The sequence below is a fragment of the Rosa chinensis genome, chromosome 3, assembly GCF_002994745.2.
Source record: "Rosa chinensis cultivar Old Blush chromosome 3, RchiOBHm-V2, whole genome shotgun sequence".
NCBI lineage: Eukaryota > Viridiplantae > Streptophyta > Magnoliopsida > Rosales > Rosaceae > Rosa > Rosa chinensis.
The window spans coordinates 38,886,097-38,903,946 of NC_037090.1; the positions used below are offsets into that span (position 1 = coordinate 38,886,097).

Sequence of the window (17,850 nt, forward strand, 5' to 3'; positions counted from 1 at the left end):
CTTTTAAAACAGGCAAAATAAGAACACATATTTTTCAACGTTCGACACGTGTCCCTAATGAGACAAATCTTTCCCCCGCCTTTAAACCACGCCAGTATTCTCCTTCACCACCAGAACGTACTGTAGAGATTCTGCAAAACCAAAAACCCTGCTTCACTGTCCTCCAAAACCCCTCACCTCTCTCTCTGCTTTTTACCCAAAATGCCCTTCCCTCAGGACCGCCTGGACCTCCCTCTCGACGCCCTCATCGCCGAATCCAAGCAACAACGCCGTCACAACAGCCACGCTCACCAGCCACGAGGGCATAACGGTCATTTCGGCGGCGGAGGCTCCACCTCAGGCCCCTCTCGTCGGCCGATGAACCGCAACGCCTACAGAACGGCGCCGTATCCCACTCTGCCGGTGAGCCACCGTTTACGCTTCCCCACATTCTCAACTTTTTTGGGTTTTCCGAGCTTCTTTGATTTTTTCACTCTCTTCTGCTATCAGGAACCAAAAAGGCGTAGGCTTTAGGGTTTAGGGTTTAGGGTTTGCATGTATGATGTTTTGGTTTAGTGTTTGATGTGTGTTAGTGATTTTGATGCAGGAAATGCAAGGACAGCCTAGACCCAGAAGGATTGAGCTGCCATTGGCTTTGAGCCAAGCGATGAACAGTGAGGGAAGCACCAAGCTTTATATATCTAACTTGGACTATGATGTTACCAATCGAGATATAGAGGTAGGTATTTATTATTTTTTGACATGAATTTGGTTATTTTTTGTGTCCTTTCTCTGTTTGTGTTGTGGTGTATAAATGTATAATCCATGTGGGAAAAGAGGGGGCCTTTTTAGTCCCAGAGCTGTCAAAGAGGGTTATATGATTCAGTGAAGTAAAGCGGAATTGGGGTTTTAACTAAAGGGTGCCAAAGATCCCAACTTGAAGTTTTGGTTTGCAATCTTTTATGAACTCTGTTTGTCATGGTAGGAGTTTTACCAGACGACCCTCTATCCCCTGTTTCAAAAGAAATGGTGTCTTGCTTTTGATATGGTCACTGTAATCTGTGACCCTGAATCACCTGTCTGGGTTTTTAAAAGGAAATAGTGTTATTCTTTTGATATGGGCACTGTAATCTATGCAGGGGGTGTGTATATGTAAACATGTTTGTGGGGCAAATGAATGTGCATGTGTTCATAAGGTCAAGTTGTATATATAGGATGCTGCTCAATCTGCCAGTTTGTATGAGTGATTGTTCTTATTCTTCTTTATGTTGTTTGGTCAGTTTTAGACTCAAAAAATGTGCCTTGTAATTGTTTGAACTTTCTGGTTTCACAACTCTTTTGGCATTTAAGTTGAAAAGGTTATAACTACAATGCAATCTGCAGTTGCTCTTCTCTGAGGTTGGTGAATTGGAAAGGCACTCAATCCATTATGATAAAAGTGGAAGATCTAAGGTATCTTCACAGCTTGACATCCATGGAATTCTTTAAAGAATGTTTTTCTTTTCTTTGGCTTAGAAGGTTTGCGTTGCTTCTGTTCAGGGAACAGCTGAAGTTGTCTATAAGCACTATTCAGATGCTCTAGCAGCAATCGAGAGATACAACAATCAGCATCTTGATGGAAAGAAAGTGGAAATTAAGCTTGTGGGACTCAATGTTGTTTCTCCTGTTCCTCTGCTTCTGCCTCCAAATACAAATTTCATGCAAGAACATCCAACTCCCGTCTTCCAGAGGTATAGTGTTTCTTTCTTTCTGCTTCTGTGTTGGGAATCGGTATTATGATCTCTCTGTATGTTGTGTCTTTGCAATTAAATATAGGACTTTCCATTGAGTTGAGTTACATGAAGTCATATTTATTTGGTCTGAAATGGTTATCTTGATCTCCCTATGCATTTGGAAAATAAGCTAATGAGGAAAATATCAGTCCCGCTTCACTTTGGTCTGAGCTTTCATTGATGTTCTGTTCACAGTTTCATCATAAAGATTTGTTTTTATGTTGCCTACTAATTTATTTTGTATCAACTTAAGCCAGTGATTTCAAGCCACAAGGAGCATCTGTGTATCTATGATATTTTTATTTCCGACTTTATCCAGTTTTCACTGGTAGTCAAACATGTTTATACCAATACATTGGCTAAAGTATTTCTAACCAAGGCAGCATACTGAAAACATTTTTAATAACTTGAGCTATAGTTGTTCTCTTTTATGAAATTTTTCTATTAAGCACCTGTGTGATGAAATAGCAGTCTGAAACTATTGAAGGAACCTGCTAAAGAGAGGGAGAACATTATTCATGGAAGTGAAAGAAATGTGATGACTGATGAGTGTATGTATAATGTATAGGCTGTTACATATTGTGTGTGTGAAAGTTTACATGTGAATGTGTGAACACTTTCACACAGATGAAAAATGTACTGATATTAGCATTTGCAAAATGCAGTCTATATGTTGTTTGCAGACAATTATTTGGATTTGGAGAAGTGGGAAAGAAAAGACATGTTAAGTAGAACTTTGCTAGCTGATGTCTTCCTGATGTTGCCGTTTACTTGTGTTCACTATTTTTTTTTTCGCGGCTTAACTTCACTGGGAAAGCCATTACTGAGGAAAGGCATAGTCATGAACATGATCTTTTTCTTGTTTTGTTGGGGAACAGGCTAGGAAGAGCTGGTTCAAGGGATCGTTTCATGGTCATGGTGGTGTTGGACTTGAAAGAGGCTGTGGACAGGTGAGAAATGGTGGTCCGAAGGTTACTACAGAATCTCAGCAATGGAAGAATGTGACTGCAGAAAATCAGCAAAGGAAGAATGTGATTACAGAATCTGTTAAAAGGAAGAAAACATTTTATGGAGATACAACTGTGACTTTTGATGATCTGGATGCTGATTTGGAAAAATACCGCCTAAAATGTAGGCCGGTAAACTGAAATCACAGTTAGATGACAGACATGGTAGTTTAGGGGAAGGCAAACTGGTAATATATAACATATAGATGGATATGGAGCACTACCTATTAGCATTTCTTGCTCCCTTGAATTATATCTTACAGTTTGTCTGGTATTTAGTACCACTTTTGTGCTGGGATGCAAAAGAAGTTTGTTACAAAGTCACCCCTTCAATTAGTAACAAGGACACCGCAGATACCTCAGTGCCATCTGCTATCAAACATATATATATCCAAGGGGATTTTCTACCTCTGCTATTATTTTTGGCTGGTCACTTCTGTTATGATTGATCATTTTTATTAGTTTAAGCATACATACAGTGTGTTAATTGTTGGAAATTACATTTCTTGGTCTATGTGTTCTGAGTCTTTAGCTATTTTGGTTTGTGTTTTCAACTTGGTCAATTTGATCTATGTGTTATCTCGGTTAATCAATGGAGTCATTTCCGTTCATTTGGTGTTGAAGTCGGCACCTATTTCCCCCGCATTGATTAGTAGAGATAAAGCTATAGATCAATTTGACAAAAGTAAAACGGAAAAACCTATACACCAAGTTAACTAAACAGGTGAAGCACATGGACAAAGAATGTATGTAATTAACTCCATTTTATTCAATATTTTTCATGTTATGCAATTGCGCATGCGTGATGACCAAAAATTAACAACACAATTTGGAGTTGAGTTTGGGCCTTGGGCTTCCAAACCCAAGACTTAATGGGACTCTCAAATAGAAGTGAACTAGAAATACTACCCGCGCTTTGTTGCGGAATTTGTTCTCGTGAGTAATTTAGAAAAATAACATACAAAAGGAAAATCATCACATTTCATTCAAATAGTGAAAACAGTTTTCATACATCTTAGATTTTAGCTGCAGTCTATTTGAAAGGAGATGATGCAAACATGCTAGCTGCACAAAAAGGCTAGCTATTCTAGTTGTAGCTTTACAAAAAGGATATAAGAGATAGGTTAATCTATCAAAAGGAGCTGCTGGAGTGAATTTAAGGAGTCAGTTTGTACAAAGTACTCCAGTTGGTTGTTTCAGTTGCAGCTTTGTAAAATGCTAGTGTTGGTTCAAAAAAGTGACGGCTCCGATTGGAGTTGTAGTTGCAGCTGCACGAAATTGATTAGTCTAGCAAAAGCTATATAACATAGCTATTTCAATTCAATTGTTTTTCTATTTAGCAGCTGACAATGGTGCTGATGATGATGATGTAGTTCCATGTTTTTCTGCTTGCCTGTCACTTTAAAACAAAGAAAATACAGTCATCTCATCAAAATTGATAAAAGTTGATTCTTCAAGTGAGCTAAACAGTAGATGAACCATAACTTTAATTAATTCTGGATACAAAAACAGTCGGTCTAAATTTGTAACCAGTAGTGCAGATTCAAAGAGACTATTAATGTATATTAGTTTTAATGTTTAATCAAAATTGATCATTTCACTGAAACATGCTACATAGAGTTCACAGACTATTAATATGGATTAGTTTCACTCTGTTCTTCTCTTTTGAAGGAGAGATCATGTTACGGGAAACCGCTTTAAAGCAACAAATGCAAAACTCACCAGCAACGGATGCCAAAGTGCATGGAGGCAGCAGCAAGGAAAGTAAATAGAGAGAAAGTTGAGAAACCAAAAACTGCTAGGCAAGGAAGAAGGCAGCTAAATGTAAAAAGAAAATGAAGAAACAGTTAGATGATTGCTTGTTGACCTCAGGCATGGGACAAAACTACGTAAAGGTCAGGACACATATGAAGAATGCCTAGCTAGTTAAGGTTTATTCTAGAATCATATGCATATTCTTTTCTAAGTCTATTAATAAGCTAAACTTGGGCTATATGCATGTAGTCATAAGTGAAACATATTAGATCGACATTCCCATTCCCATTAAACAAAAAGTTCAACAATTGCAAACATTTAAAAGAAGGTTGCCGAAAAAAAAATTATAACAACTTATAAATTTGGAAGATACTGAACAAATAATTTCCTCAATCCTAAGTAAACCAGATTATCAGACATATGTCTAAAACTGTTTGGAGTAGATAATGTACTACAAGAAAGATTGACAACAGAAATTGCACATGTTTTCTTAATTGTTTGGGTTAAATGACACTAAACATGATTTTTAAAAGCCAATTTCCTGCTATTCCATTTATCTTATACAGTTTTTTTTTTGGGTACAATTATACAGTTTTACTTTGAGGCAGAATGATAATAGTAAAAAGATATACCAGTGCTGATGGTATGCCATGAGAAATAAATCATATAGTTTTATTTATATTAGAAACCGAATGAAACAGTAAGTACCATATCATTTCGAATAGATAAAGTAAACTTCAGATTATTATACCAGTCCTTACTGTGGTGTAGTATGCTTCTAGAAAAGATCCTTGGATTGCCTCATTCTGTGTAAGAGAAAAGGGACATAAAAAGTATATGTTAGCTGAATGATGGTAATTCAGCTATCACAGTGGCACAAACAAATCAAATAAACACTATGATCATACTCACAATACTTGGTTTCACACCATATAAACAAATTGAGAGTCTAATACCTTCAATGTTTCGGCGCAGACCAGCGTTGATTTCTTCACGGCTTCTTCATCCCTTCCAAAGAAGAAAACAGACCTATATAATTAGCATGAATAATAGGAAATCTGTCCAATATAAACAAATTCAGAATGTCAGAACAAATTGAGAATTTTAGACACAGACCCACTATACTTGATTTCTGTCCAACTTAATTTACTATTACTTTATTCAAATCAGCCAATTATCTTACACATGAATCTAGAAAATGTATACTTCGATATATAATTGGCATTGTATACCTTTAAGGAGGTTTCTTTCAAGTGAGACCAGGGATAGCTCCATCTCTGCAATCATAAACAAAGAAGTTACAAAACCAAATTCCACACATGAACAATTGAATCAGATGAGCTTCAATTAACGAAAGAAAGAAATAACAAAAACTCTCACCTACCCAGATAAGTGCATCAACTAACCCAAATTTGTACATAAATTGAAAACTATAACATTTTGACATCATAAATGGAATTGAAAGACTAAAACTTTGTTACATTTTTCACCAAAAAAAAAAAAAAAACCGAAGCAATTACAACAACCTATCCTTTCCTAGGTTTATCCATTTGAACATTTTCACACTAACTCAAGAAACCAAAGCAATTAATTACAGCATTCTATTATTCATCCCATGATTAGATTCATACCTTGAAGCTGTCGCAGTCAATTACCTAAATTTGAAACTATAGAACAAATAAAGTATATAGAACATAAAAATTAATATCATTTCAAAACTAACAACAGTAAATCATCCAATTGAAAGAACAATAGTAGTGAAAGTATGGTTAGCTTATCTAAACCTCCATCCTAAATCCATTAAACACCTCGGAGTTTCTAGAAAAAAAAAAATTATATATATATATATATATATATTATGTATTATTACTGATACTCAAGTACATCATTCAAATAATTAAGCTTGTCTTCGAGTAATGGAAACAACTTCATTCCTATTAGTGGTCAGAACCCGCATATTGTATGACCAATATTTTTCCCTTTGATCACTTTGATGCTAATCGTTTATGTCTTTTTTCTCAGTCTCTCCCCCCAAGTCTTTACTAATGCAAGAAAAACTGAATAACAATGGATGAATATAGCAGTTCTGTACTTAAGGTTCAAATTTCAGAAGGAAAGAGTTTTGGATGTATTTGAGTATCAGTAATAGTACATAGGGCACTATTACTGTATTACATATTTGAATATAAATAGACAGAGGCTCACCTTCTCAACAGAAATGACTCCCAAAGCAATTGAACTGTAATAGTAGTGAAAGACTTTCATTAGAGATCAAACCTGTTTTACTTGTTTTTGGCAGAACTCTGTTTTCAGATTACAACCAAGATCCAAACTTCAACCTGTTTTTAGATTACTCTGTTTTCAGGTAATAATGCGAATTTCTCTCTTTTCAGTTGTTCTGAAATTACCCAAAATCAAAAACTCACCTTCAACGTCCTCAAATCAATCACTCAAACCCCAAACTGCAGCAGGAACAATACCCCTACAAAACCCAAACCCAAGTAAATTGAAAACTACGTAGATTGGTTCTTGAATAGGAAAGACCAAAACGGTGATGTATGATGATGGAAAAGCTGAGAGACCGACAAAAAAAATAAATCAAACAAATTCGAACCCATCATAGAATACCTGAGATGATTTGTTCGAATCGAGCGACAACTTCTTCCCGTCTCCCTCTTCTTCTTCTTCTTCCTCCTCCTCCTCTTCTTCTGTTTCAACAAAATCGGAAAGCAAAAAACAGGTTTTGTTAAGTGTAATCAAACAGAAACCCAACATAGACTGAAAATTGAACCGAAAACCACATTGACAGTCTGCAAGAACCGATGTCGGTGTGGAGATAGTGAAAACAGATACTTCCAAAAAGAAGAAGAACCCAGAATTATAGCCGAACTTCTCAGGCAACACTGTCATTCATCAAAATAATAAGGGCAAAACCGTCACTCCACTGTGTACAGTGATGAACAGGGAATGGGGCAACAGAGCTTTAGTATATTTCAAATTTGCGCGCCATAACTCGTACAGCAACTCTAACAAGTCACTAGTGCCTAAATATGAAAGATGTAACCCCAAGGTAGTCTAAGATATCATCCTTCACACTACTACAAAAAATAGCTTTAATGACATTTGAAAAACGTCCTTAAAAACTTACTATGACACTTTGAAAAAACGTCATCTATCAAGGAGTCATTGTAAGTCATCTACAAGGACGTTGGAAAAACGTCCTCTAATGTCTATTAAGACGCTTGAAAAACATCCTTATTTCTTAAAAAAACTATCATATAATGTCTATTAAGACACTTTTCAAACGTCCTCATATCTAAAAAAAGTGTCCTCTTATGCCTACTAGGACGCAATAAACGCATCCTCATAACTAAAAGAAAACGTCATCTAATGTCTATTAGGACACAAAAAAAAAGGTCCTCAAATCTAACAAAAACGTCCTTAAAAGTTCAAAGAGAACCAAAAACAAATAATATAATCCACCTTCACTTTTATTAAACAAAATCATATATTTGTCTCTAAAATACAGTAGGAATGGATATACAATACCAGATAATTGTTAAATCTTTACGATTACAAAGTTCCTAACAAGTTTCTATACTGCCAATGTTACCATCAAAGTTGCCAGCAACAATGCTAATGCAGCCAGTGCAGCACCAATGCATATCTTCATGTATTCTGTTAAAGAGAAAGGACTTCCTGCAAAAACAAAACACTTGTTCAATAATAACTATATTTTAGAATAATTAAGTAATACTTGAGCAACAACTACTATAAACTAGGCTTACACATACCAGCATCTGTAGGTACTCTTTAATTACCTTATGAACAACTACTATAAACTAGGCTTATACATACTAGCATCTGTAGGTCCTCTTTAATTACCTTACGAAATAATATAATCCAACAAATGGTGTTGTCTTACACAGTAAACTAAAAGCGTATAACAATACATGGATATATACTATCAGTGCACCATCAACATACCAACTCGCAAAAATTAAAGAGCCAAATTTGGAATAAGTAAACTTACAAGTGTTAAGGCAGCATTTATTTCCAACAAAACAACATTATTTGCAGTCTCGATCCATCGCGTCATCTAAATTTCCCGAGTCTTCTTTGAGTAGCATGCAAGTGACAAGACCTGAATGTGGAAAGAAGCAAGATAATAAGCTACTTAATGGTTGCAATAAAAAACTGGTATAAAACTTGAGACTTGAGACTTAAAAGTTGTACCAGGGCATATAAGTGTCTCAATTTTTATCATAGAACTTTAGACAAAAGAACCAACAAATATTGGTAATCATAAACTGGTACAAGTGCCAATAGGTCTAGGATACACTAGATTTACCTGATCTCCTTGGCCCATCTTCTTTTTGTGTCTTTAGATTTCAATCAAGCTTTGGATCTTTCATTCCCTTGAGAGAATTCTGTTCAGGAGTTGCTGATCCAAGATGCAATCCAAAAATACAAAACCATTTATCAGCCGTTTTATTGAGGTCTCAATGAAAAACAAACATAAGTAACCTCACTCTCAAACAAAACTAGAAAAGAAAAGAAAAATTGAACATGTAAATCAATTCTTCACGGAACTGAACTTGGCTAAATCAATTCTCTAATGTGTAACACTGGAATAAACAAAACTGTCAAGAATTTTACACCAAAATCCACACAACATTGCTTTAAACTTATTTCTCCCGAAATCCATGCAAGATTTACAATTATAGAAGTATAAGTATATCCTCTGACAGAACAAACATTGACCCTTTGAGAAATAAAAATAAATGCATATATCCTGATACCCAGTAGTCATAGACATTATATTACATGGTCACATCAGCAAGAACATAATAATAGATACCTTGCTTGTCATAAGGAGCCAGATCTAAGGATTCTACTATATGGAGGGTTTGGTGGCAATGAATATCTCTCTTCTTTTTCTTCCCTGCACCTGCCAATGCAAATACAACTGGTAAGTGCAAAGACTCAAGATTTTCTACGAGAAAAATATTAAACTATCAACAAGAATAGTTTGTACACAAAAATCTCTAAAACCAACTCAAAACATAAACTCTACCTGAATTTTCATCTTTGATTGACTAAGGATTCCACTCCTCAGCTATTCTATGACTCTAGATTTTGGATGGCAGGGAAGAAAATTAGGGTTTTAGCAACAAACCAGCTACTCAACTCCAATCGCTTGCCGGAATCAACGGCGACTACCATAACTCGACAGAGTATGGACTTAACACTGCAAAAACTGAAAGACACAAACCAACCAAAAATAAATAAACTCAAACCAAACAAAACAGAAAACAAACAAAGGCCCAAATAGCCGGGCCCTAACACCAAGGCCCAGCCCAAACACCATTTCCCACACGGAACCAGCTCTGCGATCCACCAAGGCCGAACCACAATCCACCAAGGCTGCAACCCGTGTCCGCGCGCACCGCCATCTCTCCACCTTGCACTGCCCCTCGGCTGCATCGCATCCCAACGCCGCAACACCGTCACACCACAAAGTCGCCTACATCAGAACCTGGCCATCGTTCTAGATCAAATTCCATAAGGAATCGGATCGCATCTGGGCTCGCCTCTGCCATGAGATCGAGAACCCAGCCATCTCCAAGCTCTCATAAGCACCCGTGACGCCAGAAGCAGCTGGAAAAACGTGCCCCGCCGGCAAATCGCACCTCGCCGATGCTCCATGTCGGAAGTCACCCACTATCCAAGAAGAAAGAGTCCAGATCGGTCTTCTTTGTCCGAGATCGTGCCGCCTTCCTCCATCCCTAAGCCAGGCCTCCGCCCTAGAACCTCGCCGCTAGCCCATGTTGTCATCCTCTCCCGGACCGGAACACAGCAGCAGGTGAGCCGGCGGCGTTCGGCCGGGAGAGAGCACTCTCGATCTCCCTCTGGTTTTTCTCCGCGCGTGAGGCGCGTTCTTGGTATTGCTGCTGTTTTCTAAATGCTAAAGCAATTTGGGGGAAAGAGGTTTGTACACAGTGGATCGAATGCCTTTTATATTTTTTGTGTTCAACTATTAAGGTTTTAGGGTATTCTGTGGTTCGAACCCCAAACCTCTGAGGCTGTTTAGGCGCGTTGGCTTTTGTGCAACATCTCCTGTTTTTGCTTTTGGAGTGCTACCGTGCTGTTGACGTCGTAACATGGGTACAAGGACATTGAGTAAAAAAAAACGTCCTTAAAACAATTAGTGGGTGTCCCCAAAATGGGTTTCTGTAGAGTTCAGGCACTCGGACTCCTCCATCAGTGATGATGATATATCCCTCCCGTTAACCCGGTCGTTGTTGGTGTAATGGTGTCACCCTCGACTTCCCTTCCTCCAATCTCACATTCATTCTTGTTCGGGGAAGCCCATATCTCACATACTCTGTTTCGAACCAGACCTCAATATCATTCTCAACCATCCACGCCATTCTATCTCTCTCTTCGAGCCAAGATCACACCAAGCACACCATCCAGCTCAGTAACGATCAGACATGGCTGGTCTACACCTCTTCGCCGATCCATTTGACTGACCACAACTTGTCTGTGATCACTTCTTCTGGGTTTTCAAGCATTGTGAGGGTTGCCGTGCTGCCGGACCCAGAATCTGAGGCTCGATCTCGCTACCCTGTTTCGGGTGAGGCTGTGTCCAGAGATGGGTTTAATTTGGAGTATAAGTGGGAAGCAAAAGGGTCTGGGGATTTGCTTATGTTGGCTCATCCTCTACAAGTGAAGCTTCTTAAGAATGATGACTATGCATGTGGCTATTTTGGAGGGTGTTAAGTATAGGAACATTGATGGTGAGCTTGTTGGTGTTGTAGGGGACTCGTGGGTGCTGAGGCCAGAGCCTGTTTCGGTTACTTGCCATTCGATTAAGGGTGTTAAGGAAGAGTCGAAAAGTGAGATCATGGCTGCATTGTGCCAAGATGTGGAGGGTTTGAGTTTGACACCAGTTGTGACAGAGTCTTCGTATTTCTAGGGAAGTTGGTTGCCAGGGCGGCGAGGCTGGCTTTGATTGCTGAGGAGGTGGGTTATGTTGATGTGATTCTGGCGATTGAGAAGTACTTGAGGGATGCAATTGAGCCATGGTTTTGGATGGGACTTTTGGTGGGAATGGGTTTTTGTATGAGAGTGAATGGGGTGGCATTGTTACTAAACAAGGATCATTGGATTCTGGTGCAGATGTCGGGTTTGGAGTTTACAATTGAAAGTACTAGAATGGCCGGGGGGGGTGAGGGTGGGCTATGAATAGGCAACACTCTGGGATGTACACTCAAAACTGATCTCAAGGATTATAATAAGATTGTTATCCCAAGACAATGAAAATAGAACAAGTAGAAATCAACGTGTCAAGCAACCAATAAAAGTAAATTGACACCTAATAGGAAACAAATTTCCCTAAAAGATAATATGCAATAAAAACTGATTTTAACCTAATATGTGCTCTAAACAAAACACGTCCAAATCAGAGAATTAAACATTGACAGAAACACTTGATATGACAACCCTTTTAAAAACCCAGACACGTAGGAGGGTGTATTGTATTTGGATTTGTGCAGACTTTTTTTAAATGACAGACTTTTTGAAAAGTCCACAGACTCTTTAAAAAGCTGATAGACTGTTATGGATTTCTTAAAATCATTGATTTTAGCAACAGACTTTTATTGATTCATGAAAATCTATATACTTTATTATGAATGACTTCTACAGATTTCCTAGGATGTACAAAATATAAAAAAACAAAAACAAAAATAAAACAAATGCAACCCAAACACAAAACAAAATAATAACTTGTTGTCTCTTCAATGCTCCAGTATCTTCTAATAGAAACTGACTCAAATAAATGATTGTTAGTCTGTCTAGGAGCTTGTTCTCATTCCTAATCTCCCAACAACATAAATATACAATATAGATCACTTGATGTTTATGATTAATTATTCTCATCAATTTTATTTTCGCCGATTAACATATATTGTAGCAATATTGGTCAATGTCTTGATCTATAATCAATCAATTGAAATTCAATTGTTCAACCTTTTTTTTAACCATAATATAAATTCAAATTAATGAGAATAATTAATTATTTAATTAATAAGATAAAATTTAGTATGGTTCAAGGTCTTAGGGTTAGACCACAATATTTGAGTTTTAAGGTTTCATAAATCATTTTTATTGCTATTAGGGTTCGAAGTATCACAATTGAAAAAAAAAAAAAAGCAAAACAAAACAAAAATCACATTAAACAACTACAATGAACATGTTGGGTATCAAAAAAGGTTGATATCATAAAAGAATATAAAAAAGACAAAAAATTAATAAAGAGGGATGATGAAGGACAAACTTCTTCGTGCGTAGAGAGAAGAACTTTGATAGACCTTTTTTTTTTTTTTTTTTTTTGAAGAAGAAGAAACTTTGATAGACTTTTTGAAATCTTTGGTCTGGAGGCTGGAAAATTATTGGAGTTTGGTATGTATAGTTAACACTACAAAGTCCATGATTTTCTAATTCCATAAGTATGAATGATATTTTGAATACCTCTGTACTTTTATTCATTTTTAAAAGTCCTAATTGAATACTCCTAGATTTTGGTGGAATTCATGAAGTCTTTAAAAATCCTAATTGAATACCTCAAGACTTTCATGGACTGTTAAAAGTCTATATTGAATACACCCAGACTTTTAAATTCCATAGATTTCTTTAAAAGTTCCACTAATTCCATATACAATACACCCCCCGTAAGTAAGAATACTAAATAGATCGACCACCTCAGGATTGAACCACAGCTAACAATCCTGGAACTCAATCATGCACAATGTAATGAATGAATCTTACCAAGAACTTCCATACGAATCAGTAGGGTCTTGTCTTGCGTTACATGCCTTGAACTTCAATTCCAATTGCTAATTAAGAACATTCATCTCACACACTCTCTTAAGCTAGAACTCTCTGGTTTTGTATAAAGGGAATGCCAACATACAAGTTCCTATACTAACAATCTCCCCCTTTGGCATTCCTATACAAAACTACACTCTACTCATCATAGACTCAAAGTAACCGTCTTCCATCATATCAGACACTTCCATTGTACCTGAAACACTCAATCAACATACCAAGTGAAAAACAACTGATATTGCATTAATCAAAAGTTCAAAGTAGTCGACAGTCACATGATCAACTTCAAACCAATAGTTCAGGTAAACACAAACATCTAGCAACAAGGAAACCAAAACAGAAAAGTAAGAACAAGCTAGCAAGAATCATTCTCCCCCTTTTGTCTAGGAATGACATGGGGACCTAATCAATATACTCAATGCGAACACCAGCCGGGAGAGCAAAGTGATAACCTCCCATGTCAACAGAAAATGGAGCGAGGGGATCCGGAACATCCTCAACAGCATCCTCAGTAAGAGTAGTAGCCTCAACCGCTGCAACCACTACAGCCTCGTCAGCGGCAAGATCAGTATCGGTAGGGACAGTAGTAGAACTAGAGCCAGGCGGAGGATCAGAATGACCAACAACAGTGGGTGGATGAGAAGCACGAATGTAATCCAGAAACAAGTGCTCAAGCCCACCAACTCGGGTAACCAGTGTTGGAAATTTAATTAATTTAAATTAGATTAAATTCATTTGAATGAAAATTCAAATTAACAATTTTGATATATATGAAAGAAGTAACTGATCATCTTATCCAAAGGTTATAACCTTTCAAACTAAACACAACGTGGAAGTTGTTGTGTAGAAATGTATGACCTTTCAAATAGATGCTTCAGACTCCTATATCTACAGAACCAATCCCACCACTTTGCATCCAACTTTTGCATCAGAAAATTCATCTAGTATTCAAAGAATTTCTGCATTTCATATTAGAGTTAAAAACAGAGAAGGTTCAAACACTACATTGGTTCGCCGTTTCTTGCTAATTAAAGTGCTTTCTCTACAAGAGGAAAGATCGTTGTATCCTGGGAGGCATTCGCCAATTCAAACCTTCAAGCACCTATGAGGGGCGATTTGTCTTAAGGCTATAGAATCAAATTCTAGCCTCGTTCTGTCAAAGGTTTTTCTAAGATTTCATACTTTAGTTTTCTTATATCGTATTTGATTTGAATTACAGTGATTTCTTATAGACATACTGATTCACAATATAGCAATTTCCTAATTATTTTTCTAACAACCAGTGTGTCAAGCTGAGCATTAACCCCAAGAATGAGGGTGCGAAGGCCTAGAACATGATCCTCAAGAACCTTCAATTCCAATTGCTAAGAAGATTCTTCTCACACACCCTTTTAAGCCAGAACTCTCTAGTTTTGTATAAAGGGAATGCCAACATACAAGTTCCTATACTAACAACAATGATCACCATTATCACTTGGGTTACTTTCCGTATGGCATTTCAGTGCTCGCTAAGATTGACTTGGAATGGGGGATGAAGTATAAGCCTCAAGCTTATTCATTTGCCGCGGATTTTATGAACTTAATTAGAGAGGAGGTCAGGTTCGAGTTATCCAAGGCTGAGGTGCTTTGATTTGTATAAACTGCATTCTTGGGCAGGAGGGGTGACTGAATTTGGAGATAGCAGGAATCAGGAGAGCACTAGCGAGGTGGTGAATGCTAACTACTCAGCTGCATTGTTGGGATTAGCATATGGAGACACTGATCTTGTGGCCACAGGGTCAATGCTTGCAGCATTGGAAATCCAGGCAGCTCAAATGTGGTGCCATGTAAGAGAGGGAGATAACATTTATGCACCAGATTACACAAAGGAAAGTCGGGTAGTTGGAGTACTGCTGTGGGCTAATAAGAGAAACAGTAATCTTTGGTTTGCGCCTGCACAGCGGAGAGAGTGCCTGCTTGGAATCCAGCTGCTGCCTATTGTACCTATTACTGAGGAATTGTTCTCTGATGTTGGCTATGTTAGGGAACTTGTGAAGTGGACTGAACCGGCTCTTATTAGAGAGGGTGTTGGGGAAGGATGGAAAGGGTTTGTGTACTCTTTGCAAGGGATTTATGACAAGAATGGTGCTTTGAATGGTCACGATGATGGCAACTCGCTTATGAATCTGTTATGGTGGATCGACAGCAGAGGTGAGGAAAGAGATGGATGCCAAGTCGGAGAGAAGATTTGCTCAGTTTAGGCAGTCTCAATCTGGTAACTAGTTGCATTATGATTGTAGTGAGACTCGACATAGTTGTGATCACCTACTGATTTACTGTCATTTTAATAGACTCTCGTTATATATAAATTTGATGTGATGTTTGACTTGGTATACGGTATTTACTTGCCTACCTTTTGCATGAAATTACCTACTCGTCCCAACCTTGAGCACTTTAGAGAATAGGAATTATAATTATGAAGTAATCTTTTGTTCAAGTAATGATGGTAACTGAATAACACAGTAGTTACAATTTCAATTTTTTTCTAAACTTCTGATGATAATTTCTCACAGCGTGAATGCATAACCTTTTTTGCAGAAGAAAACCACTAACAAAGGAAGTCTTTCTCTCAGAAGAAGAAACTTTGAACAATCATAAAAAAAAAAAACCTAAAAGATGTTAGCATTCCCAGCTGATACTCTTACAATTCATGTTAAATATTGCAAGAAAGTTACTAAAACCAATACTTTTCTCAGAAAATCAATCGCTTCGATGTCACTAGAGGAGCAAAATCTCTCAACAGCCATTTTACAACAATCAACAACTACCTGAAGAATAACGTATTTACAGTAAAAAATAAACCATGCAGGTCCAAAAATCATAGCAGGCACACTTTGAGATGCCCTGAAAACGGACAATCTGTAACTCCCACAACAAATAATGGAATTAGATAGCAGAGGTGAGGAAAGAGATGGAGAAGATTTTCTCGGTTTAGGTAGGCAGTCTCTGAGTTTGGTCATTAACTAGTTGCATTATGATTGTAGTGAGTACTTGTAATTAATCACCTATTGATTTACTGTCATAACTGGTGCGTTGCTGCATGGAGGTAGTGGAAGAGTGCTGTTACTTGTGACTCAAGTTGCAACTGCATGCAGCTGTATTTTCTGAGAAATGTCTACTCGCTTTTTATTTATATTCAATTACTAGAGAGCATTTGTTTTGTCTATTATTATTGACTTTGAACATTGTTCTGTTAGATTATGAGTAGCACTAAATCGAGCATCAGAGGTTGCTTTGAACTTATTTTGGTAGTTCGGTTGTACCTAGCTAGGTGGAGGATGGGAATAATGATCAGCCAATACTTGATTGTAATTCCAGCTCGATAAACTTCCAAACAGTTGTGACAGAGTGATACAGTACTAACATCAAATGACCAGCATCTTTGAACCTGCCTTGGAAATTCTCTACTTTTGCAGAGAGTATAAGCACTATCCTTGATCAACAGAATCTTCCTTACAGTTTGTCCACCAATAGTTCTTCTCTCATTTCAGCTCGTTGGTACAGATACATTAAGGAAGAATTGTTGACTAGCTTGTTGTCGAAGCCAGAATATTAACTGCCACAGAACCAGTGACTGTTCCAGGAATGAAGGTACAAATCACAAATTTCTTAATTACATTGTTCTTGCACCTTCTGGATCCCACTTCCTCACGCTGAAAAATGTCTGCTCAATATTGTGTCATTCCAATTGAAAAAAAAAAAAGAAAAAAAAAAGTGATGGACGGCAGGGAAACTTCTTTACATGGAACTGTCGATTACTTTTAGAAGTCTTGACATGAAGATAAGAAGAACGTACCTTCATATGGAACTTTTAAGACAATTTCATATGCAAGATGGTATGCATCTGCTAAACATAATTACTAGTCAGCATTTAGCAAGTATTTATACATTAATAAGTATTTGTACATTACATTATTCATCAGCCTGTTAAAAGTCTATTGGCAGACTGCACTTTTAGGAGATGCTCATACACGATTCCATTCTTATGACCTATTTCCTTCTATGACTTCTTCAATAGACCTTTCTCTATCTAGGGCAGCATTTGTTTCATGCATCAAGCATAATTCATGTATCTACTCCAGAGGACAGGCCACATCGAGGTCATTTGCTTCTTCCGGACTGCATACAACCATTATACATTTAACAGGACGCATTATTGCATCAGATGGTTTTCTTGAAACATTAATATCGATCAAGTCTATTAGTGAATTAAGGTCACAAACAGCATCAGGCAGAGCCATATTCTTGAAGCAGGATCGAAAATCTTCCTGGTTGATTGTGATACTTTTTTTTTCAGATGCTTCAACTGAACTCCTTATCAAGTAGCCCCACATCCTGACATTCTTGGTCAGATTAGTCATCCATCCACACTATATGGCCATGAAATTTGTAAAAAGATTGCA

At 37.4% G+C, this 17,850-nt stretch overlaps 1 protein-coding gene, 1 long non-coding RNA gene and 1 pseudogene across 19 annotated transcripts; 2 read left to right on the forward strand and 1 right to left on the reverse strand.

Annotated features, from left to right (window-relative positions):
• The first annotated feature begins 129 nt into the window (after positions 1-129).
• On the forward strand, positions 130-2,899 carry LOC112194556 (THO complex subunit 4B). The gene is made up of 6 exons (XM_024334780.2): positions 130-402; positions 587-718; positions 1,363-1,431; positions 1,519-1,709; positions 2,223-2,313; positions 2,630-2,899. Exons 1-6 carry the CDS (start codon positions 202-204, stop codon positions 2,897-2,899), a joined length of 954 nt encoding a protein of 317 aa, XP_024190548.1. The 5' UTR covers positions 130-201.
• An 818-nt stretch (positions 2,900-3,717) lies between these two features.
• LOC112192238 lies at positions 3,718-10,525 on the reverse strand. Of its 18 annotated transcripts, XR_002933449.2 has the most exons (14): positions 9,882-10,525; positions 9,591-9,773; positions 9,375-9,464; positions 8,865-8,957; positions 8,547-8,657; positions 8,127-8,212; positions 7,142-7,221; positions 6,940-6,995; positions 6,719-6,752; positions 5,746-5,790; positions 5,470-5,521; positions 5,265-5,319; positions 4,481-4,576; positions 3,718-4,157 (listed from the first exon to the last, which is right to left on the reverse strand). It is a non-coding gene; the product is annotated as an uncharacterized LOC112192238 (long non-coding RNA). The 18 variants fall into 18 exon arrangements; XR_002933440.2 differs by having other exon boundaries at positions 3,718-4,151; positions 5,275-5,319; positions 9,591-10,525; XR_002933437.2 differs by having other exon boundaries at positions 5,275-5,319; positions 9,591-10,525.
• A 294-nt stretch (positions 10,526-10,819) lies between these two features.
• On the forward strand, positions 10,820-15,648 carry LOC112194557 (annotated as a pseudogene).
• Positions 15,649-17,850: the final 2,202 nt, after the last annotated feature.

Excerpts from the sequence above, each read along its gene's own strand:
- LOC112194556 (XM_024334780.2), top strand. The coding sequence starts at position 202 with ATGCCCTTCCCTCAGGACCGCCTGGACCTCCCTCTCGACGCCCTCATC. Across the intron at positions 403-586 it reads CGCCGTATCCCACTCTGCCG|GAAATGCAAGGACAGCCTAG; the intron begins GTGAGCCACCGT and ends ATTTTGATGCAG. Across the intron at positions 719-1,362 it reads TTACCAATCGAGATATAGAG|TTGCTCTTCTCTGAGGTTGG; the intron begins GTAGGTATTTAT and ends TGCAATCTGCAG.